The 24,837-nt window shown below is 41.1% G+C and overlaps 2 protein-coding genes across 5 annotated transcripts in view; both read right to left on the bottom strand.

Annotated features, from left to right (window-relative positions):
* The window catches only part of unc13a (unc-13 homolog A (C. elegans)), a 42,460-nt gene extending 27,289 nt beyond the window's left edge, over nucleotides 1-15,171 (bottom strand). Inside the window, exons 1-11 of the mRNA XM_028587630.1 lie at nucleotides 15,099-15,171; nucleotides 10,702-10,731; nucleotides 10,457-10,556; nucleotides 8,660-8,777; nucleotides 7,443-7,566; nucleotides 6,902-6,972; nucleotides 6,578-6,632; nucleotides 5,851-5,880; nucleotides 4,501-4,696; nucleotides 992-1,703; nucleotides 340-423 (exon numbers count right to left, since the gene is read on the bottom strand). Coding sequence (XP_028443431.1) covers nucleotides 340-423; nucleotides 992-1,703; nucleotides 4,501-4,696; nucleotides 5,851-5,880; nucleotides 6,578-6,632; nucleotides 6,902-6,972; nucleotides 7,443-7,566; nucleotides 8,660-8,777; nucleotides 10,457-10,556; nucleotides 10,702-10,731; nucleotides 15,099-15,120 — 1,542 coding nt within the window. The 5' untranslated portion in view covers nucleotides 15,121-15,171. The remainder of the gene's footprint in view (nucleotides 1-339; nucleotides 424-991; nucleotides 1,704-4,500; nucleotides 4,697-5,850; nucleotides 5,881-6,577; nucleotides 6,633-6,901; nucleotides 6,973-7,442; nucleotides 7,567-8,659; nucleotides 8,778-10,456; nucleotides 10,557-10,701; nucleotides 10,732-15,098) is intronic.
* A 1,961-nt stretch (nucleotides 15,172-17,132) lies between these two features.
* On the bottom strand, nucleotides 17,133-24,837 carry hmg20b (high mobility group 20B). 4 transcript variants are annotated; one of them, XM_028587842.1, is made up of 10 exons: nucleotides 24,720-24,837; nucleotides 24,564-24,607; nucleotides 24,253-24,396; nucleotides 21,688-21,888; nucleotides 21,110-21,230; nucleotides 20,936-20,985; nucleotides 18,844-18,910; nucleotides 18,413-18,628; nucleotides 17,987-18,119; nucleotides 17,133-17,796 (listed from the first exon to the last, which is right to left on the bottom strand). In XM_028587842.1, exons 1-10 carry the CDS (start codon nucleotides 24,790-24,792, stop codon nucleotides 17,784-17,786), a joined length of 1,062 nt encoding a protein of 353 aa, XP_028443643.1. In that variant the 5' UTR covers nucleotides 24,793-24,837; the 3' UTR covers nucleotides 17,133-17,783. The 4 variants fall into 4 exon arrangements, with proteins under 4 accessions (XP_028443643.1, XP_028443642.1, XP_028443644.1 ...); XM_028587841.1 differs by having other exon boundaries at nucleotides 20,936-20,988; nucleotides 24,720-24,833; XM_028587843.1 differs by lacking the exon at nucleotides 24,564-24,607 and having other exon boundaries at nucleotides 20,936-20,988; nucleotides 24,720-24,828.

The following is a 24,837-nucleotide window of genomic DNA, read 5'->3' as shown; positions in this document are numbered from 1 at the left end:
AAGAAAATAATGAAATGGCAAACAGTACAAGGGGTAAACAGAAACTATCAATTAAACACAAGACAATATAATCCACAGCAATAAACAAAAACAGGGAAAAATGGTGGACCAGTCAACAAAAGCTGGAAAAAAAAAACACAGTAACAGGACATGCAGGGACTGATGCAACAAGTCAGTGAGCTCAATATTAGACTTATGAATTTAACAACAACAGAAGACCTATTATTACCCACTCTTATGAGCCCAGGCATTCACCTGGCATGAATGTACGTTGCACAAATGCACACCTATGTGCACAAGGTACACTCAGAAACACACACCCATTCACACATGTTGTACCTCTTGCAGCTGTAGTCGTACTCTGCTGAAAAGTCGAAGCCAGTTGGCTTTGGCTCTGGCAGGACCAGGCTCCATGATTTCCCTCTTTGGGAAACTAAAAGAATGATTGGAGAAGGAACAACAAGCGTTATGCATATATGTGCTAGTATGTGCTCTATTAGCTAATGTAGTGAATGTGTAGTTATTATAGAGATAAACTATCATTGACTAATAGTGGTAAACACATTAAAGGGACACTCCGCTGATTTTGCACACAGTGTAGGAGAAAACGTGATGATTACAAAAATGTAGATAATCATTTTAAAACTTTGGCTGTTTTATTAGAATGACACTGGTTCATCTAGACAGGCACTTATGTTTTTTTTTTCCTATTCCTACGCCTTCCCCAGTGTCCGTTTCCTATGTTCCTCTTAATTAGATGTACTGTATATATACTGTATGTGCTTATTGTTACTTGAATGAACTGCCGGATGAACGTCTATGTACAAAATGTAGCTGTGTTAGTATTGACAGTGAGTGAAAGCTGAGTCGGACGGTGTATGAACAGTGTTCACCTTGGAACAGGTGGCTCCTCTGTTCTCTCTTCAGGCGCTGGAGGGACACTCTTTGCCACTGGAGGCTGCTCGGGAGTTTGAGGTTCCTCCAACGGCACCTCAAACTTGGGTTCAGGCTCCAGGGGCCCGGTATCTGGAGCTGGAACCTGCGATGTGGTCGTGGGGGTGGATGTGGTGGTGGTTGACAGGGCTGGCTGGGTGGGTGCGAACGGAGGCTTGGTGGATTCCGCACTGAAAGGGGGCAACGTGTCATTGTGTGTGACTGGAGGTAGACTAGGAGCTGTGCTGGCGGGCGGGAGCTGATCAGGAGCTGGCCGCTGCTGATGCAACGACGCCTGCTTCTCCAGCGGTGGTCTGGTGGAGGACAGACCATCAGAGGGGGGCATCAGGGGGGCAGTGCTTGTGGGTGTGGGGGTGTAGGGCGGCTCCTGGTCTTCACCGAGTGTGCCGTCAAGTGGATACGTATCTTCATCTTCCTCGAAAGGCATCTCCTCCTCATCTTCGTAGATGTACTCCCCTTCCTCCCCGTACACGTCACCCCCCTCTCCGGCATACAGCGCCCCCTCTTCCCCTCCGTCTTTGAGGTAGCCTCCCTCGTCGCTGTAGACGCCTTGGGGGTCCTCGCCATCCCAGCCTGGGGAGTCCTCTTTGCCGTAGCTGACAGAGGAGTGGCAGGAGTGGTAGGAGTCGTTTTCATCGTAGAACTCTGAACCTCGCAAGCTCTCGCCGTCCTCAGCAACAAACTCCTCACTGAGCTGAGAGCTGCCTCGACTCAACTCGCCCGACGAGGCGTAACGACTGTCTGTGGGACTGAGGGGAGGGGGAGATACAGACACCTGTTACATAAACACGCCCACACAGGTTTAAAAGTAAACTAGAGGGGTTCCAACACTTGAACAATACATAGTGTTGCTGTCACAGTGACACTTAAGGAACTTGTGTTGGGGCCAGAGAGGGAGACAGCTAATCAACAGGAGCAGAGGAGTGACTTTAAACCAACCAATAAAAAAAAAACTCCTCAGGGGGTTGGGATAGTGATGCATCAATGTAACTGCAAGGGCAATCATCTTTTTTCGTAATGGCTAAGGTTACTATGGATACTAGTTCACACACAGGTTAATACGGAAGCACACACCATACAAAAGCACACAATTAGCAAGAACAAAAAAAACGCATTTTTCATAATTCTAAAATATAAATAGAACTATTTAGTGAACCTGAAGAGGTTGATGGTAATTTATTAGCCTCTTTTTGAAGATAAATAAGTGATATTTATTCATGATGATGAATGAGACTTTGAGACATTAAGACGGACCATGAGTCAGAGAGATTTGAGAAACATGCAAAAGCTATTTCTTACACACACACACACACACTTGATTGTGTTGTCTCTATTGATTACAGTCATGTTGGTTCAATAATACATGGTGCAGGAGCAGTAAAGGAGCTAACTGTATTATGGCTCTGGGCTGTGAGCCAGAGGGAATACACAAGTTTGGATGAATGGACACATGAACACACAATCACGAAACCCCTGTTCTTTTCTATTCATCACCTAAATCACAATCTCTCTCTCTCATCAAACACAATGACATTGTGCAAGCCAAATGCTTGCACAATGTTTGAGTCTAAATACATGTCTGCCCTCTTTCTTAGCAAAGAATATAAAACAAAAAACATGATGAAATGAAGATGAAAATGAACGTAATCTGTCTTGGCTTCTCTGCAGCCCCCATTATTGGGCTGACGGCCTCCTGCTGATATATGGGTGAAAATGAAATGTGTATAATTAACAAGAATGGGACACAAATAATAAGACAGGGCTCTTCTAAGTGTCTCACGTAAAGGATGGGGGCTGTGTAATAACAGGCTGCCGCGACAACAGATTCACACACACACACACACAGATTCACACAGGTTCTTACATAATCTCCAACCAACAATTAACCTCTGACTGTCTCAGACTGTTACGAAACAACACACACATACACATATCTTGTCAATCACTCGCCCACACACAAAACTGCGCAAAACTCATTAGTTTAACAATGGCGACGATGAGTGTGATACATCATTTGTGATACTGATTCGTGATTCTTCACCAGGAACACAGTAAATGTAGATGCAGGATCAGTAGGTTTCAATCAATAGTATAGAATATACATAGATAGGGTAAGAGCACATGCATGCAAGCACAGCGAGCGAGGAGGACGGGACAAGTCCACCACTGACGTCACAGCGAGACGGAGTCACAGGCCGGAGCAGGAGAAGGAAGAGGATTTGGAGAGGAGGCACAGAGACCCACCTATCGGACAGTGAATGCCTACTGTCTAGAGAATACTGACGACTGGTGCGGCGGCTCGACCCTGAGCCTGAGTCGATATCGCTGCGCCCGTTGGTGGCCGAGTCTAAACTATCATAGCGTCTGGTAAGAGGAGTAAGGAGGGAGGTTGGGAAGAGGGGAGAGGTGGGAGAGGAGCATCAGTAGAGCTCAGTGCAAATCTTTCAAAGAAGCCTGTCCTAAACAATAGTGTTCATGTGAACATTGAGGCAGGTTTCGCTTGATGTAATCATTCCTTCTGTTCGTACTGGCAAGTAAAAGATCCCTTCCTATTGTGCTCACAATGTAAGTGATGGAGGGGGGGAATCCACAGTTCTATGCAAAATTCCATTCCGACATGAATACAAGACTACAGCAGTCCGAGTTTTTCAAATCAAGTGGATATGTCTTTCGTCTAGCTATTGTCTTTTTAGTGCACAATGTCCTTTTTGTGTTACTGTGGGAATTTTGCACCAGAAAGACACTAACTTTAGAATATACCTACTTGATGTTGTTCCCCATCACTTAAATGAGAAGATCAAAGGAACAGATCTCTTAATAGCCACTGTGAACAGGAGGAATGATTATAGCATCAAAACATGTTTCAATGTTCATATAAACACCTGGCTATTGTTTAAAGACAGACTTGAAAAATTGTGAACTTATCCTTTAAGTTTCTGCACAATGACCTCTCACTGAGGTTGAGCACTTGAAGATGTATTTTACCCATCTACATCTAAACATATGAAAAGGTCAAACTTTCCGTTTCAGCTTCCCTGAACAAAAATGTTCAGAATCACTGCTACTTTCTGCCCAAGTTAGTGCAGAGGTGATCACATGGGGGGGGTTCTGACACTCACACGCTCAATATGCACACAAAGATGCAGGCACACGCTCGCACATGCCCATTCACCCAAAAGATAACCACAAAGGCCCACTTCATACATGACCTGTATACAAGAACTGTGTGCCCCAGCATGCTTGTATACACTGAGGCCAGGGTTATTCTCTAGAGGAGGAGAGCACAGTGGGACAACATGTTACCATGTACAATACAGTGAAACAAAACAAGGCCGCTGGGGCTGAGCTGTCTCAGGGATAAATGCTAGACTCCAAATAGGAGTATTTGCTTAAGATGGGGAGTGTGATTATACAGCTTCAACATTAAACATTTTCAACAACTTTCTCCCTGTAGATCCATTATGTCAACCCGCCATGGTAATCTCATTAAAAGGAAACCATTCTGTCTCAGTTATGTCTACATAGTGCCTGAAGGGTGCTTGTTACCTCATGACTCTGTGGTCGTAGTCCAGCTCATGGATGTCGTCGTTGTAAGAGTGTCTGTAGTTCTCATTCCTCATGGGATACTGGTGCATGGAAGCGTTGGGCTGGGAGGTGGTGTAGTAGGGAGGCGGGATGCTGTTACTGGTCTCACTGCGGTAGTCGCTGTCCCTGTCGTCCACGGCGCTGTCTGGGTCCTCGTCTGTTCACACAAACACAGCGGGAGACGGGATGAAGTGACAAGACACGAGAAGACGATAATGGGTCAGAATTGTATTGTACAGTATTTGTATAGTGTATATGGGGCACAATGGCGTGGAAAAAACAACACAAAAACGTAAATAAATCAAGCAAATAAAAACGTACACTACATTTTTTTTTATAATAATGGATGTTCTAAAGCTCCCTCTATACAGTAGATACCTGATACTTTCTGATAGATAGTTGTTTTATTTGCATCTTTACTACAAAGAACATTATTGATTTACTGTCTTATTGTACTTCCACTTCCATTCCAATTCTAGTGTGTTTTAGGATAATATTATCTGTTAAAATATAATCATTGTATAATGTATAGATTAGGGCTGGGCGATATATCGATATTATATCGATATCGTGATATGAGACTAGATATCGTCTTATATTTTGGATATCGTAATATCGTGATATGACATAAGTGTCTTTTCCTGGTTTTAAAGGCTGCATTACAGTGAAGTGATGTACTTTTCTGAACTTACCAGACTGTTGTAGCTGTTTTATTATTAATGATTATTTATCTAAAATATAAGTGAAGATATTTTGCGAGAGCACCAACTGTCAACTCTAGAATATATCGCCGCAATATCGATATCGAGGTATTTGGTCAAGAATATCATGATATCTGATTTTCTCTATATCGCCCAGCCCTAGTATAGATATATAATTTTAATATCAGGGCGTAAAAAGTCACCTACGCACCAGTCGCTGTTGCTTGTTAAACTACACGATAATAACAGAAGGCGACTCAGATGAGTGTATCAACATTTTTATCAACTCAGATCTTCTAGCATTAAGGACTTTGGTGGCACAACAGTAAAACAATGTTCAGGGACATGTCCCCCCCCATCACTAGTGGAAATTGCGCCCTTGGAAAAACACCACAGAGATTAATTTCCTGTAACTTCACTGATTTTTATTCTTCCAGCTCATCAGGAGAATATGGATATGAGGTGAAAGGAAGTTCAGGACAAAAATATATTTTCATGGCAGCTCATGGTCTCTGAGGAAAACTACACAAGGAGATCATTACATTAAGTAAGACATGGACAATAAATACAGAATTACGCCATTAGCAGAATGCGCATGAAAGAAACTTACTTTGCTGATCCCCCCACAGACTCCAATTACCTGCAAGCAGATAAAGGGTTGGAGAAACCAAATTAGGTTTGGGCTACACATTAAACACATCAGCAGTCCACAAAACTGGGTAAGCAAACACATAGAGATTTGTAGCCCTGAGAAATAAGTGTTTTAAAATGTAAACGTGTGTGCAGAGGATCCAGAAATGAGCGCGTATGTACATGTGTGTCAGTAAAGAAAAGCACAAGTTCAGATGCTGCTGGCCTTGCTGCTCAGTAATTAAGAACAGAAAATACTCCCAGACAGAAGATTACACGTGATGTTATCATTTATACACACACAAGCATCACGCCACCATCCAACCCCTCTGTCCGGAGATTTAGTATATATAGTATACTATACACACTTTGTCCCTGTGTCATCATCACTATACAGACAGACAGACGGACGGACAGACAGACAGACAGACAGACAGACAGACAGACAGACAGACAGGGTGGTGTGTGTCTGACAGCCCATCGTATGTCAGTTCACATTCATCACACATCGCTTGCATGCATGATTCATCACATCAGCTTTCCTCCCTTCCTCCTACACTTCATCTATCAGCCTCATTTCTACCTCCCGTCTAGTATCATTTTTGGAGCAGAGGGGGTGAGGGGAGGGGAAATAAGGAGGCATAAAAAGGACACAGTGGGGGAGAGCACAGAAGGAGGTCGACGCAGAAGTGGCTTATGACACTCACAGCACTGTGTGGTTGGTGCATGCAGTGGTTGCTCCTGTTCTTCTTGATAGGCATACTGAGGGGTGGAAAAACAACATCTTAGAAAATAAGATCCAGTAGTTCTTAGGAAAATTGCTGGTAAAAATATATTGACTCTGCAATTCTGCTGTTATTGGCAGCCACATAGAATTAGAGAGAGTATGGTAAAGGAAGAAAGAGGTGGAAAGGAAACACAGAGTAGGAAAGGGGTTATGAAAGAAAAAGGAAGGAATAAATAGATAGATGAGGAAATACAGATGACAGATGCTGAAGAGAGTGATGTGGAATGTGGAGTCAAGTTCTTACGTCTTGATCTCTCATGGCATTTAGTTGTTCAAGTTTCTTGGCCCAGTATCTGGCCTCTTCCTCAGGAATGTCTGCAGCAAACATACAAACACACAACATGATCCTCTACTCAGCACATACAATACATGTCTCTCTGTATAAGCATTGCAACAGAACCATAGAGCAATCAAATTAATTCATTTTAAAGCCATGGCAACGATATTTGATAGTAATAGACTGACAAAGCAATCTCAAGTAACAGCGCTAGATGTAGTGTTAGTACTATAGTAGTAGCAGTAGCAAAAACAGCATATGTAGTAAATGTAGTATTATTGAGACTAGCCGTACTAGAGATGGTACTAACAGTAAAAGTGATAGTGGTTGAGATAGTAGTTGATAATGTTGAAGTCACAATACTAATACTAGCAACAGTAGAAATGGTATTTGTTTTTTTTACATTGTATTGAAACATATGTATATATCCAAAATCTAGCACTTACAAATGAAACAATTTACAGAATTAGGCATGTAGGATAAATACAACTATGACGAAAGGCCGCACCTAGTGGCAGTTCAAAGCGGGTGTCAAGCAGCAGCCTGTGAAAGGTTGGGTCTTTAGTTCCACAGATCTCATTCTCAGCCATGATCGCATTGGAGTCCAGGGTCAGCCACTGGCCTGGACCCTCCTGGAAAAGATAGAGGAAGATGGGCAGAGAAATATGACTTAAACTATTCTTACTGCATGATCAATATGCCGTTTGGCATGCAAAATGTGCAAATTGCCTCACAGTGACGACACAACTACTGGAAGTCACTTCCCTTGGCCACTGTCACATAACCCGCCTAAAACTCCAACTTGTCATTTTTACATTTCTGTTTGTATATGGAATAAAAAAACGTAGATACAATTAGTGAGCTTTAGAGGAGTTATAGACATATTCTTGAACTATTTTTTTAAATTATGCAGTTCCTGACAGAAATCTGACGAGAACCACTCACTCGATCATTGCATCCACTTTTTAGTATTAAGTGGCTTATTTAACCAATTCCAATTCCATGTGCACAAAAATAACAAGTCTGAATGTGACATTTCTTATTGATTATGGCAAATAAAGTATATTTCACAAAGGCAACAGGAGTTGTGCTAAATTATTGAGCAGGACTGCATTATTAATGAAGGCAGTATGCAGTTGAAAACAAAATACACATTTTCTATGAAGCTAAAATATTACCTTCCCACAGTGACTTGTTTATAATATCCACGGTTACGACAACAATTTATCCCTTGCTTCTTTAATACATACTGTTTAGTTACTATTTGTATATTTCAAATACAGGAACATGTAGCAGCTATTGAGCTGCACATAGCAACTGTTGTGTGAAAAGTCCCTATGGATACAGTATATCGACAAGTGATATTAGGCTCCGCAGTTACTTTCTATTAACTATTTGATGTTTAAAACGTGAGAAATGTAAAACGTGGCATTTACACATATAAAATGGCTGAAAGTGAACAGTAAACATATTTAAATATAATTATAAAAAAAACTCAAAACACTCTGCAAGTTTCACATAATGGCCTTAATTAAAATAACATTAAACGTTACGTGTTTTCTTAACTCATATGTTGATTAGGCTATTTTAATAATTGCATTCATTCATCACTCAGACTGGAATATTGGTAAATGTACAGTAATGTAGCTAATAAAACCTAATGCTGGGAACCAGAGAGAGAGAGAGAGAGAGAGAGAGAGAGAGAGAGAGAGAAAGAGTGTGTACCTCATTGGACTGCCGTATGTTGCTCAGGGGGATCCATAAGGTGCCCACCATGGTGTCCCAGATCAGCCCTTTATTCCACACCTCCACTGTTAGGCCTAGATCCAGGCGGTTTATTTCACTGCTCAGCAGAAAGAGGAAGAGGCGGATTAAGGAAAGAGAAATGAGTTAGAAAAAAGCAGAGGGAAGAGAGTAAAATTATACAGTGTTATAAAAAGCTGAGTGGAGACAGGGTTGTATACAGACACCTCACTGCACACAGGCCTTTCAACAGAAATACAGTCCATGCACTTAAATCTGGTGATGGATATGCAGTGGGATTCAATCTGCAGAGGGAAATAAGTCATTCAGCATGAAGATGGAAAGAGTAGGTGATTGTCTACTAGGCTGCCGGCAGGATAGAAGAGAGAGCACAGATAGGACAACAGCAGAGACTACCTATATTTCTGTATGACAAACAGCAGTGCACTCTATGATTCATTTTTTTTTCCATCAAGAACCACTCATACACCATATGTAAAGCTAATGTCTGGACTGGTTAGGATTTGTAAAGTGATTAAAAATCTGACTGGCAGATTTTCAGCCCACTAAGCATCTCTCATTGTCAAGCAGTTCCTCTTCTCAAGCCCACTGGCTGTTTTAAGTGAAAACCTAATAATAACCACAGCGTTAATATGGAAATACATCTTTCTGTTTCCATGGGAGCCAAAGGGGTTATCTGGAAAATGGCTGAATGTGCTGTTTTGTTTGGAAGATATGGCTGTAGTAGACTAAACATAAAAGCGGTATCTGTTGTGTTTTTTTTCTTCTTCTATTTAGCCACTTTCAGGAGTTATGGGGAGTAATGACGCCAAGAGAAACCCTCTACACTTGGTGTGTGAACTCTGCTGGAGCAGGTGTTATAATAATAAAAAAACTTCATTTCAATAAACGTTATGTCATCCCCTCACTCTTCAAAGGAAAAAGTGAGGAATAGGGCAAAAATAACTCATTTTAGGAATTATAAATGTCACAGCTGACCCTGCTGCTCTGTGTTGCGCAACATCTGTGTGCTGAAATGAGCCCCTGAGGTGACATCTCCATGCATGTGAATTGACAGTATTTATTCCTTATTTAATGCCTATGTTAAAACTATTTATATATTCATATGGACTTGCATCTGCCAACGGATATTGACATTAGATGTAGATTTTTTTTAACTTTGTCAAACTAAATGTATGATCATAATAGCAACAGCAAACATATTGCGCTCTTGAAATACCTTTAAGTTGAAAAACGTTCATGTCTTGCATGAAAGTCCATTTAATGATAGTTTCACTCTTTGAGAGTACAACGATATGTTCAAACTGAAAAGCTGCTGTGACAGCAGAGCCAGAGCTTGGAGAGAAATTAGCAGAGAGCTTAATACTTAAAAGAGTATTTCACTGATTCAGCATTGCACTGCTTTAATGTTGTCACACTCACAATAGACAGTTAAAAGTGTGATCAAAATCAATGCAACAGAACCAGACAATTATGACTTTGCGGGTCCAAGGGAAGGTGAAGAGAGAAGGCTCATTGCAGTAAAGGTTCTTTTAAAGGAAAAGACAGTGAGGGGAGAAAGTGAAAGAGAAGGAAAACTAGTTGGTGTGAAGAAGAATAGGGAATGTAGTAAGAATGTAAAAAATGTGCAGCAAACACTGTCCCCCCATTAGGCAACATTGTACAGGCAGATTTACAGAAGAAGACGGGCTAAAAGAGGGAAAGACATAGCAAGATAAAAGGGGGCAGAAGATGTGAGAGAGGGCAAGAAGCACTCACAACATGAAGTCCTGCTCCCAGCATGGCTGACTGCCGCGCACAGCGATGGTTGTGCTCTTAACATTCTGCACCTTCAGGGTCACGTATGTGTTAAATTTCTCTGTAAAATAGTAAAATACAATGTAAATTCAGATACAAATACAATGGCCATGCTACTGTGCGTGTGTGTTTGTATGAAACAACCTGATTTAGTAAAAAAAAAAGAATTAGTAACAAATGGATGCTATCTACGGGTCACATCTCACCTTGGGGTCCATCGAGCTTGGCTTTCTTCACTGCAAGCAAATTGAGAAAACAAGGAAGGAATTATTCCAACTAGAAAAAGTGAGTTCAAATTTGCAAACGTGAACATGACAGTTTTCAAAGATTTCACATTTTCATGCTGCAAATATAACGTTCAGTAAACCCTAAAAGGCTTTTCTCAGACCTAGGGTTACAGTGTGATGGGACTTAGACAGTCCAGGCAGGCCTCTGCCTGTAACTCATGTGGATGAAAGTATCAGTTGGCAGGTGATTGACAGAAGACTGGCATTTTAGCGAGAGGGGGGTGGGGCAGTCTTTCATATTTCTCAATATGAAAGACTGCATCCATTCAGCAGGAGATGTCAGGCTCTCTGAGTCAGAGGGCCAGAAGGACAATCTGTTTGTGCAGGTGAGAGTAAAAGCTGATGCCATGGAGGAGAGTGGTCACATGCCTTGTCCTATCTGAATGATGTATGTGTATGTATGATAACAGGGGGTGCTGGATAAAAGACAGAGCAGCGCTGCTTTACGTCTCACACAATAGATGAGGCTCTGCTGTGGGGCCACTGCCAGCAACTCCAAGCAGGGACCTCTGAGAGTACTAGACTGACTTTTAAAACCACAGTGACGTCAACGGCCTATTCATTATTCAGTCAATCCGGCACCCTGCCGATGCCCAGCATCCCTATGTTCAGCAGTGAGGTATTAATATTCAGAGGTCTGTTTTTTTCTTTTGTTATTTTCTTATCCCTGCCTCTTTTCACTGATGTTACATGTCCGGAAAGAAATAAAGGGAATAAGCATAACTTAAAATCAATCTAATTGGGCCTCAATAGCAAGCCCATAAACATTTTCTGAGCATGTGGCTGCAAGAAGAATGGCTTTATAATGTATGACCTACAGTATAACTCTCTAAAATAGATAGAACAAAAATAAATGAATGAACACTCCCTCTTCTTATTCAAAAAGCATAAAAATTAGGGTAGCAAAAGTGATGCTGACAAAGAAACACACCAAATATTTTCGTAGTCAGTGACAGCAGAGCAAGCATGATAATCATTGTTGACAAATTGGCTTCTAAAAATAGCTTCACCCCAGCAAACCCTTGGTATAATGCTTGTCGCTTAAATATTGTTCTGATTCATGAGGAAAGTGGCGGAGTAAGTGGTGTGGAGGAGCATGTGCTTCGTAGCCAACTTCAAAAGTAAAATCCACATCCTGATACTTAAGCTGCTGACAAGGCAGTCACACCTAAGCGGTGAGGACGGCTCTTTTCCACGGAAGCCCTGAATTTACATTTGACAAAGAGGCATTCAAATTAGTTATTTCTTTGCTTTAAATAGACAGTATATGACAGATGCACCTTGGCACCGCTGCCGACTCTCTCTCTCTCTCTCTCTCTCCCCTACACTGTCCTCTCCTCACCATCAACCAGTCAGTCATCGGTCCTCTCTCTCCCTCTCACTAGCTCTCACAAGCTCCCCCTGCCATGTGGCCAGTATGCACGTGTGCTCCCTTTCTATCTCTTTCTCTTGTGCTCCATTAATCTCTCTGTGCAGCCGGATGCGGGCAGAGCTAGCTGCATCCCCAACACTAAAAATAACCATGCAGTGTGACAGGGATGGGGGGGTGCCGGAAAGGGGTGCGTGCGTGTGTGTGTAGTGGTGGTGGTGGTGGGGAGCTTACAGGCATAAGACTAAACCACCATTGCTGCAGTTAAATCACAGAGGGAAGGAGTAAAGGGGAGAAAGTGAAAAAAAAGTGTTACATACTGTATATGCAAACCATCAACAGAAAATTTTGGAGGAGGAATGAAAGGAATTGCAATTACAGAACTTGATGTTCTCTTTCTTTGGGGAAAGTTGGACAAAAACATTTACTCATGCCCCGGTGCGGACGACCTAAAGGGGCTTTTTATATCCTGATGTTTTCCCAATCAAAAACTTTCCAGGAGCCTACAATCAGAGCAACTGTACAGACACCAGGAATAACAATATAAACCAGCAGACAGGGAATGCAGTGAAGAAAAATCTAAAGATTATGACAAAAAAAGAGAAATGACTCATGAGCACAATTAAGTGAAAAACAGTGTGTGAGAGTGTCCTCTGCCAAATCAAATTCGGTCACACACCTGCAGTATACCTTGGGAAATATATCAATGACACTGATTTGAGTATGACTGCTATAAAAGTATGCAATGGTAGTCACTGATGATTGGAAACTACTCTCATACACACAAATTAAAATGAGAAAAATTATAATCGGAAAAAGGTGCAACATACAAAGACAATGCAGACTTTAAGCATCTGCCCTAAAACATTTCAGAGAATGTATACAGTATATAAACAGTATATAAGTAGCCTTGGAATCATTAATTGTAGAATATGAATGCTACAGTATATCTACTGTATATATTTCCATTGAAAAAACATTGCTTTCAACTATTGCCAGACTCCCAATAACCTTAGTCATTATAACAGTAACGCAGTAGTGTGTTTGAAATGGAAATAAGACACAGAAATAGCCAAGAATGGTTTGTTGCTAAATTATGTTAATTTCTAATGTTGGACTTTCTGACTTCTTTTGCAAAGATCTTCCCTAATGATCTGCATGCATATGTAAATCTTTAATAGATGTTTGGATAATGCCTTAATGAGAGAAGGTGACAGTAATGAGGATGTCTCTCTTGGCTCACTCTGTTATAAAGTTATAAGGCATGAACTGGCATCCTGCTACAGGGGGTGACAGTAAGAGGATGGTTGCCAGATCTGAATACGCTTATTCAGCTTCTGTGGCACAGGCTATCATTTCAAAGACTACATCACGAGACATGGAAGTAGAGCATACACACATCTCTGACCAGGCAATGCCATATCTACTGTTACTGCAATGTTTATCAGCCCCACTCATGTTACTGTGCAGCTCAAAGTGAACCGCCATGCTCATCATTCTACTTTATTTTTCATTCTTGTCACAGCCATCGTGGAAACGTATATCAATATAAACCTAGCTGCAGGCCTATAACAGAGTGAGTAAAAACTGATGACAAAATGCCAGCAGAGACCTAAAATACCATTGTGGTTGCTATGCCAACAAAGCCTCAGGACATAAAGGGACCACCAACAAGCCTGGATCTCAATCCTGACATCTGTGCAATCAGCTCTAGCTCTGGTGTCAACAACATAGCAGCCTCTTCATACACACTGCAAGCCTGCTCCAACCTCTCCGTGAATCTAAAGAAGAAGCCCGAAGGAATCACTTTTCCATCTTTCCCTCACTGCTCCCCGATAAATCAGGCACCGTATTTATCAAGTGTCTCAGAGAAGGAAATTCTTAGAGTGCATGGTGCTAATTTTTGATATGTTGAATGAATGCTGTAACATGAACTTCATTTAAAGGTTCTGAGAGTTGTAAAACACAAGGAGAACTCCTTGCTAATGTAAAAAGAATCCTTTTAATCCTTATGAAACTTTAAGCATTGTTCTGGGATCTGGGGATGACCAGAGGTTGTTGAAAAGGTTACATGAGATGACCAGGATAATGGTATTTACATAATGTATCCAGTTGCCTTTTGCACAGTAATGTAATTCAATTTAAAGCTGTCAGCAAAGGACTCAGATTCATTAGAAGAAATGTCTTAATAAATGGAGGTATTCAGTCCTGATACATAACATGTAAGGAAACCCCAACTTCACCAATCAAAACCAACGTAGCTAACATTATATGCTCTTATTACAGTGACTGACATCAGTGACATTTTAGGGCTTATCACTGATTCACCGATAAGCCACTGAATGTAAAACAGATGAGATCTCTTTTGAATGCTGCAACCGATGGCGTGGCTTAAAGAAATACCCAAATGTAAATAAACATGGTAGTCCACTTCACACACCTTTTTTGGTCCTCGCAATTACGCATGAAACGAAGATGAAATGTCTGCTGATGATTTTTAATCAAAACGGTTTCCCGGTTTTCTTCTGTCACACGGGGGGAAACTGATAGTGGGTTACATCTTGTTTTACTATGTTTGACAGCGGCTGCCACAAAAGCATACCCCTCCTGCGTAAATCGATCCGGTTGTAGGAATGGCAGGTTTGTATAAAATGAGCCCAAGCTGTGATCTATTGAAATATTTCAGGGTAAATTATAGTGGAAAAAGAACTTAGATTAGATATATAATACATACAAAGATGTTGTAAAGTATTCGCCTTATTATTGGGATTTGCTTTAGAGTGGCAAATAAAAAATAAAAAAACTATGAATTGATGGATCGTTATCCTTACACGTGAATACCCAAAAGCAGTAAAGATCAGACTTAGAGCTATTTAGACTGCTCACACCAGCAGGTCGAGGAAATTCACAGCAAGTCGTGCCAAGACATGGATTATAGTTATCTTACCTCCAACACACAGCAATGACATTTCTTATATGCGCCTTTAGTACAGGGTCCAGCTTCTTCACCAGCGTCCGTAATTGAGCTAATTTGTGCAATATACAGCCTGGGAATGAATCGTTGGGCTGGAGATGAAGGAGCCTGCCGTCGCTGGCAGAGGCGGGTCCTGGCAGGGGCTCGTTAGCCTGACAAAAATAAAAATCTTCACACTTCGAGAGTAAACGCCAGCGTCACGATCCTATCCGTATTTTAATGGCGTGTCGGTCTAAATTTGAGACTCTTTCCGCCACTTCTCTCTCAGCTCTCCACTCTCCAACACACAGCCATCTTGTTCAGCTTCAGCACCGCCGATGCGTGGACAGCTCCTGGCAGTGACGTCAGAGCGGTGGTGGAGGTTGAGATGCTGAAACACCTGATTATTAGCCTCTCCCTCTATATTTTCAATACATTTCTCAAAAACATCTTCAGAAATCCTCAGATAATATCACATTATTAACATGGACGTATTCAGTGAAGAATTTTATGATAATTGATTTTGTCAATACCCAGCCAGCCCTACTTCTAAGGAAACACTAGGACTGGGTAAATGACTTGGCAGTGAACCAGTTAAAGAACATTCATCTTCACATACACCAGTGGATCTCAAAGTGTGTGGCGCGCCCTTACAGATATTTGCAATAAATATTCAGTTTAAGTATTAAATGTTAAAACAGCTTGCCATATTGCCCGGTGGGGCGCGAGTGACCTGGGTAAAATGTGATGCGGAACTAGCTAATGTTTTTACGTCGGAATCATATTCACGGCGGAACAGTAGTTTTAGAGATGCTCCGGTCGACCTAGCAAAGCAGCCTTCCAAATAAATTAGAAACATTGTGTGCAATAAGCCCCAAATCCCTTCCCTCGTGTCTGAAAACTCTGGCAGCTGACAGTATAATACCCAACAGATTAAGAAGACACTTAGAAACATTGCGTTGTTGTGAGAAAGCCCCCTGTCTAGCGGACCTAAAGAGCGCTGACGTCATCACAGGCAGTGCCCGCGTGCACAGCTGATGGAGCAGAGCAGCTAATCAAATTCTAGACACTTCGGAGTTTCTTCTGAGAGTACAGAATACAGAAATAGCTAAATAGATCATTTGTCATAAACCATTAACCTCTAGCTGTTCCTTGGTGTGACCGACGATCCCATTGTCAAACTTAGTCGTGTTTAAGTGTGCTGCATAATCACCTTCATCCTGCCAGTTAAAATAACACACCAACAACCAAACTGATATAACCTTTAACGAGGGTTCAAGACTTTCCCCCAGTATGGGCCGACAGCTCCCCCTGCAGGAACACAACATCTGCTGTATCTTTACAGCCTCACGAAAAGGCCTATTTTGCAAGTTACTTCTAGTTGTATTCAGCCTTGCATATTTAAGAGGGGAAAACAAGTTGTTACCAGCCACGACAGAGGCGCTGGTATTGTTTTCTGTGTGTGTGTGTGTGTGTGTGTGTTCACAGCAAAATGTGGTTCTGGAGACACCTACGGTTACCGGAACTACTACAAAGGCAGATTTGAGTGCTTTGCCAGGTGTTTATATGTCTCTGGGCAGATTTTGTCACTGTGATAGCATCGGCACCCCTGCATGATGCATTCACAAAACTTTACAGGTGTGTTGTTGAGATCAAAATGAAGGCTGAGTTTGAAGATGGGTGTTGTCCGAGCAAGGGTGCTGGAGGTAGGGGGCTAGGAACTAGGGAAGGGGCCTCACCACTTTATGGTGTTTGGTTTTTTTTGCCCCCAACGTCTCCTTCCAGGCAGCGCGGCAATGGTTATGTTTAGAGTTAAGGGTTAGGGTTAGCTGCTTGGAAGGCGCCGTTGGAGGTAAAAAACACCATCAAGCCCACTTTTCACGGGCGGCTGGTGTGATCCCATTGCAATATGGTCTCTAGTTTTGTAACTGAACTTTAAGTTGAGATGGGGAAATTTAAATAATTAGACATGTCTCACAACAAGTTAAAAAAGGAAAATTGCACACATTCACCTTTTGTTGGAAACATTTTCAGTATGGTTTAATGAATATTTCAGAAAATACAAATATACTTCACAAATATATAATATTCTGACAAGTGAACTGGCTTGTCCATTCAACAACCTGCCATTATCAATGTAAATTCAAGCATGTAAACCCCAACATTTCATTGTCACCTTTTTCAATTTTATTTGTTTTTTATGCATTATATATGTATAAAAAAAAAAAAACACTACGTACACATTCCCCACCCATTAAATGGCATTTATTGTGAACTATTATTTAGGCTTGTCCTATTGGACAGGTCACGGGCCTGTAGGTAACTGCTGATACTACACACTAGGGTTAGAGTCAATCTAATTTAACTTAATTATAGCAGTTCAGAGGATAAAATTACATAATACACTTTAATGAAATTCCTGAACTGTAAACACCCTCAACACCGCCACACAGATTTACATTCACAAAAACTCATGTGTATGAATACACATATTAATAAAGAAGAGGCATGTAGACATGGACTGTGTGTGTGGAGTTTTTGACGTATTTGTACCCTTGCCTTTACTATCCTTGAGAAATCCACATGCTCTGTTGAACGGCACTGACTTGACCTGATACCACCAAGCCTGTTCCGTGTCCCTCTGATGCAGGAATGAAAGCGTCTCCAGCTGGAGTCTCCTCATAACTTCTCACTGACAATGAATTAAAGCATGCAGTTAGAAAAAAAGAAAAGATTCAGACATAAATATAACATATGGCTTTCGAGACTTAAAAGTTAAGACTTGTAAACAAATGACATGGAAAATCATGTTAATAATAATAATTATGTGGATAATAATGAAGGTTTCCTAAAACAATTGGCTCGTTATTGATATTAGTTACCTGTCCACATGAGAAAGGACTTCACACAGCTGGGTGAACAGTGCACGATGCTTGTGAGGGTTTCCCTCCAGCACTCCACTGAGACGACTTAGGTATGAGTCCAGGTTCCCATGAGATGCTGTCTCACTTGTACCTGTTCAGAAAAGTCACAGATGAATGAAATCCAGACATCCTCTCAATGTGAAATATCATGGAATTTAAGCACTGATATGGCAGTCCAATTCTTTTTAGGAGTATTAATGAATATTCACTGTCGTTGCACTGGTGGTCGCTAAACAATGCTACCATTATCAATGCATACTATAGGACTAAACAACATAAATTTACCATGAAAACATAACATAATAGCAGGAGATTTATCTAATATCCATCTATCTATATGCTTGAATTTCTCCTCTGACTAGATACAGCCAACTGATTGCTGACCTGGCAGGGGGACTGATGACAGACTGTTGACCAGTGTGTGTTTAATAGCCAGCAAATGTTGGTGAAGAGCGTGGGTACGCTTCTCGTCCAGCCCCAGTTCAGCCTCCAGGCGCTCTTTAGCATTGTACATGTCCTTAATGTGTCGCTGAAGCACTGCATTCTGCTCCTCAAACTCAATGTTGGCCTTACGAAGCCGTCGTAACTCAGCCTCTCGAGCTGAAACCACAAAGAGAAATAAAACGGGATTTGATGAGAGCACAAAATAAGTGTCTTACACGGTATGTTGGATGAAACTTACTTTACACTGTTAAAATATCCTATTAGCTAACAAAGTAATGGCACAATGTGTCTTAGCTTTAGTACCCATGTCATGTTAAATGGGTTTGTGATATATCAGAATGATCCCTCCCTGTTTTCAGTTTCTCTGTTACCTTTGTTCTGATCGAGGAACTCCTCTGTGAAGATAGGGATGTCGAATCTGCTTGTTAGGTCAGAAGCCTAAAAGGACATAAATAAGCAAACGGACAACTTAGCAGTTTGAAACGAACGTGAAAATGGCATTACAGACTATACAGTAATAAGATATGTATCATGGGCCCAACACTAACTTTATTATAACTTATTACTATTAAAAATTTAATAACAAAAACTTTTAACAGTAATTACTTCTTTCACAAGTAAATTGCATACAATATTGCAACATTTGGTATTGATTCGATACCAAGTAAATACAGGGCCAGCATCACCGATACTGATACTTTTTAATAATTAAGGTGGATTCATTATCAAAGTGCTAAATCTCAATGAATTTTCATAACCTTTGTTAAAGGTCCCATGACATGGTGCTCTTTGGATGCTTTTATATAGACCTTAGTGGTCCCCTAATACTGTATCTGAAGTCTCTTTCCCGAAATTCAGCTTTGGTGCAGAATTACAGCCACTAGAGCCAGTCCCACAATGAGCTTTCCTTAGGATGGGCCATTTCTGTGTCTGAAGCTATTGAGGAGAGAGGGAGGGGCAAGGTGGAGGGTGGAGGTGTGGCCTTGACCAACTGCCACTTTTCTCGTTTGAAAGCCATGATGTCTCTCTCTCTCATGGGTTGGCCAAATTCTCTGGGCGGGCAAAGCAGAGAAAGGGGAGGTAACCTTGCTCCTTATGACCTCATAACAAGCAGATTCCAAAACGGCTCATCTGAGCTTTCGTTTTCTCAAAGGCAGAGCAGGATACCCAGGGCTCGGTTTACACCTATCACCATTTCTAGCCACCTGGGGACCATAGACAGGCTGGGGGAACTCATATTAATGTTAAAAAACCTCATAAAGTGAAATGTTCATGCCATGGGACCTTTAAGTGTTTTTGCAATTTTTCCTTCGGCTTATTAATAAGTTAAAACCCAGGACAGAATTTTCATATGCTTGTATAAATTTGTTGCGTTACCACTGGATCTTATAGCCTTTTTACAAATTATACAGCTTGCCGTGGTTTCATTTTTGGCCTGAAAATCTAGCCACACAGCGCTCCTCTTCCTCTCTGCCATTCTTCTGCCATCTCAGTGCTGCCTGTGTGTGTGTGTGTGTGTGTGTGTGTGTGTGTGTGTGTGTGTGTGTGTGTGTGTGTGTGTGTGTGTGTGCTGCTGGCCGCCGCCGGGCCTGGCTGCTTGCTTGCTTGCTTGTTTGCCTGGTGCCGCTGAGTCAAGTGACAGTACAACATTAAATGACAAGAGGGGGGGAGGAGGAGCAAAGTGTGCCTGCTTTGCGCTGTGGCAGGACTTGACCACTTGAAAGCTAAAACCAAAAGTATCAATCTCGTTACACTGGTATTGATCAAAATCAATACCAAGGTCGGTATCGATATTTGGATCGATCCACCCACCACTAGTGACCAGTGCTAGTTTGTGTCTTTTAGCTCATAGCTTTAGCAACAGACTGTTCCGCTGTTGGAATCCTCCACAGTGAAATACAGTCACTCTTTTACACCGTTTAACTGTCAGCATTTTAACTGTGTTTACTCCAGTCACTACTGTAGCTAACGGTAGGCTAAGGTTACCGGCTGTGTAACGTGTTATTAGTGTTTACTAGCGTGACACGCAGCGATGCTTCTGTTGCCTCTAACGTGGGTTTCGGAGCATCAGAGAACAGCACAGACATTTAAGTGGCACCGTAATGAGGCACCAAAATCCGCGTTGCTATTTCGTCCGGTAGATACCGGGCACCGGTGCCATATTAGCACCGGATTTTAACATGCGCCGTTACCGTTAGCAGGCAAAAATTGCATTGCCTCTATCTTTTCACAGCAATTGCGCGTGTGTGGAAAGCAGTCGTGCACAGCTGAAATGTTGTGTTGCGCACAAACGTAGTGTTTAAAATTTACGGAGACAGACAACCAAATGAAATATTGAGCTCTTTTGAAATAAATTTTCCAGTTTTGAGATATATAGATAGATAGATAGATAGATAGATAGATAGATAATATTTGGTTGCCAAGGTCAACCGTTACTGTTGAGCCCTGGTATGGTTCATGTACCTTGGATACAGATGACTCTGAACTAGTACTGATGATGACCGATGGAGTGTCTTCTGAAAGAAAAAAAATGTATGTGCATATTACAGCTGACATGGCACAGAGTAATGAAAACAAAAGTTGTTCTGTGATGTGGTGTGCATAACATTTCTGACGTAAATACAGCTCAGTTGTCACCTTTCTTGATCCTCTTGTCTTGTATCTTAGCACTGGTGATCTGATAGGCCTCAGTCTGCTGATATTCCTTCAGTTCCTGAGCATACTGCATCTTCTCCCGTTCCGCCTCGTCCAGGTAGCGCTGTCAGTGCACAAATAATGTCATGCTGCTTTACTGAGGGAAAAATTCAGTCTTGCAAATGGAGCAGGCGCTTGATTATTTGAAAACTTTATTTTTTTTTTAAAGCATGCTTCTTGGAAATTGGTCATGAAGTACATTTTATCATAAAAATGTTTGCTGGCATGTGCATTTCACAACCAGCGGGCTGAAAAACACCGCAGATGAGAAATATCTTTAAAAAATAAAATCAAACAACATATTTATCAAAGTAAACAAGACAGATGATGCTCCTCAAATACAGTGATAACACATGCAGTGGTATTCTTGACTGGGGTTTGTGTGTGCAATTGTGAATACCAGCCCAATTTGCCCAGTAATAAAGCATCAAAATACCCAGTACTCACAGTAATGTGTTGCACTGAATATACTATGTTAAACAATACATGTAACATTAATACTTGAAAACTTGAATAACTACCTGTTTGTCATTCGGGGCTAATCGTGTCCACTCTGATCCAAGTCTCTTGGTGATTTCAGGAAAAGGTAAGTCAGGGTATCTGGCCCGCATATGTTCTCGGCGTTCATTCAGGAAGCGGACATATCCCGTTACTGGTGCCTTGGGACCGTTTGGTAGCACCTTCTTTCTTTTCTTTCCCTTCGGCCAGCCTCTCTTCTTTGGCTGCAGAGGGGAACACCACTTTCATGAAGGCAGGGGCTGCTCACTCATCCATGCTACTCCTTTAGGGCTGCAACTAACGATTATTTTAATAATCGATTAATCTGTCGATTATTTTTTCGATTAATTGATGAATCGGATAAAAAAAAAGCATTAATTTACATCAACTCAATACATGCATACTTATTGTTTTAGTTAATAGTTGTGTAAAGGTAAGTAACCCAAATAGCAGATACAGACAAGACAGACAGACAGACACACACACACACACACTTATTCATTAAATTATTACCATCATTGTAGTAAGTGCAAGTTAAGTTCGTTTATACACCACACACTATTATATTTGTCAACAATAACTGATATGGGACAAAGCACATAATATATACATAACAGATTGAAAAATTAATGGGCCAAAAAAGGCGAGTGAATAAAACCATGTCTTTATTCTTGCAAACTGTACCACCCCTGCTTTATTACTGTTATTACCGAGCTAACGCTAGCTTGTCACGCAAGTCTGCTGGATAACGAGTAAACAGCAGCACCAGAAGAGCTACTGGAGGGACGGTACGTTCCTCACTTTAGAACGGAACAGAAGTAGGATAGTGTAGTGCAGGGGTCACCAACATGGTGCCCACGGGCACCAGGTAGCCCCCAAGGACCACATGAGTAGCCCTCAGGCCTGTTCTAAAAATGAAATTGAATATTGATATTATCAGTTTCCCACCTTGTTAAGTTGTTGTTGATAATTATTGTGAGAAATCATTAACATGATCAGTGTCTTCACATACTGTAGATGAGTATCATTAATTATTAATAATCATATATAACTATCACTAATCATTAATAATCATATATAACTAAAGGCAAACTGAGCACAGTTGTTATTTCAGAAGAGTGTATCAAACTGGTAGCCCTTCGTATGACTCAATACCCATGAAGTAGCTCTCAGTTTAGAAAAGGTTGGTGACCCCTGGTGTAGTGACTTTACCCTGCTGTTGAACTCCCTTCCTCCTCATCAAGGACTCCAACATGTTTATGTTTTAGGTGCTGACTGATCACCGCGGTGCGCCCGTGCCATGCCGTGTCGCTTTTGCTTATCTTGCAATTTTTTTTTTTATCTCCGCGACTAGGTGGCCTAATAGTTGCGCAACACAACGAATCGATAATTAAATTCATTGCCGACTTTTTTAGTAATCGAATTTTATCGATTCGTTGTTGCAGCCCTATACTCCTTCTTGATCAATAGACAACTACCAAAACTAGACCAACACTACACACTAGGGTGGCAACTAACAATTATTTTCGTTAATTATTATGCAGATTCTTTTCTTCTACTAAACGTTTGGTCAGTAAAATGTCAACAATTAGGCAATAGATTGATTGTTTTGTCTAACCAAAAGGTCTAAAACCCAAAGATATTTCATTTTCCATCACAGAAATTCAAAAATGACTAATGATTATTATACTCTAACCCTCTACTGCGTACACTCTAATACAGGGGTCACAAACCTTTTTGAAACTGAGAGCTACTTCATGGGTATTGAGTCATACGAAGGACTACCAGTTTGATACACTCTTCTGAAATAACAAATTTGCTCAGTTTGCCTTTAGTTATAAATGATTATTAATGATTAATGATACACATCTATGTGAAGACACTGATCACGTTAATGATTTCTCACAATAATTATCAACAATGACTTAACAAGGTGGGAAACAGATAATATCAATATTCAATTTTCATTTTTAGAACAGGCCTGAGGGCTACTCATGTGGTCCTTGGGGGCTACCTGGTGCCCACGGGCACCGTGTTGGTGACCCCTGCTCTAATACAACAACCATTTAATACATCCTACCACATGAAGGTTATACTTATACAGTTAGGCATTTGTTCAACCTGTTTCAGAGACAATGTCATTTTTAATTTATGTTCATTATGGAGGTTCTAGTTAGTGGTGCTGTTGAATTGTATTACATTTCTGTTTTATATAAGGACACAGTCTGTCCTTGTTTTTTATGTTTCTACAATTCTACTTAACTGTTAACAGGACATAGTCATAAAGAAGCATGGATCGTGCTCAGCCAACCTACTCTGTAAAAAATAAAATACATTTCTCAAAATGTGTCCAGACGTTTACATAAAAGAAGGTCGGAATTATTGCTGGGTTGTTGTATTGGTGTGATTTATTTTTAGCTACCTAACAAAATGGGAAGTGAGTGTAAAGAGTTTAACTCCATAACCAACATGGGCATTTAAATATTTGGTTGCAAACCTTGAAAGCCTTGTTCGTTAAACTAAGGAGTGAAAATTAAAGTAATTTACAAAGCCGGTTGTTGATCCTGGTCAGATGTAACAGTACCCACCTCCTCTTGTGGTTGATCTGCTGAATGGGATGGTTTGGAGTGCTGCGATGCATCACTCTGCTCTTGTTTGATCCCTCCCATGATCTCCGTGCAATGGACTAGCGATGTACTTGTGAAAATGGGTCTTAATCCGTTAGAAGAAGTCTGTGCAGAATAACATGGGAGAAGATGTACAAAAAAAAAAAAAAAGATGCGAACAACAGTACATATCAGCATTCGCAGGGATGCCACTTCTTAAGCTAACCTGACCGCTAGCAGTTCAGTGCGGCTAGCTAACGTAACTGTTCACACAGACACACATAAACACTCACCCACACAACGGACAATATCCAGTTAAAAAGGGTAATCCAAACTGCTACTCTTCACAAAGAAATGTTGTATTGTGCATAAAATAATATTTAGTCACTCCGGACGATGGCAGTTTTATATAATTATTTCTACTTTTTGGATAAACGTCTTCAACTCACCCGATAATGAGTCCCTCGGCCAAACAGGAAGAGAACCCTGCTTGCCATCTGATTGGTCGGCACGGAGAGTCATGATTGGTTGGCTGGATATTCCCTTAACCCCCCCTAAAGGGACTGT

The sequence above is a fragment of the Perca flavescens genome, chromosome 9, assembly GCF_004354835.1.
Source record: "Perca flavescens isolate YP-PL-M2 chromosome 9, PFLA_1.0, whole genome shotgun sequence".
Classification (NCBI taxonomy): Eukaryota; Metazoa; Chordata; class Actinopteri; order Perciformes; family Percidae; genus Perca; species Perca flavescens.
Note: the sequence above shows the minus strand (reverse complement) of the source record. Positions and strands in the feature narration are given on the sequence as shown.

What these genes read in the sequence shown, in the direction of transcription:
- hmg20b (XM_028587841.1), bottom strand. Translation starts at nt 24,792, where the DNA reads ATGACTCTCCGTGCCGACCAATCAGATGGCAAGCAGGGTTCTCTTCCT. An exon ending in CAGAGTCATCTGTATCCAAG is followed by an intron (nt 18,911 to 20,935) that starts GTACATGAACCA and finishes ATGTCCTTTTAG; the next exon opens with GCTTCTGACCTAACAAGCAG. An exon ending in GTCATCAGTCCCCCTGCCAG is followed by an intron (nt 18,120 to 18,412) that starts GTCAGCAATCAG and finishes TTTTCTGAACAG; the next exon opens with GTACAAGTGAGACAGCATCT.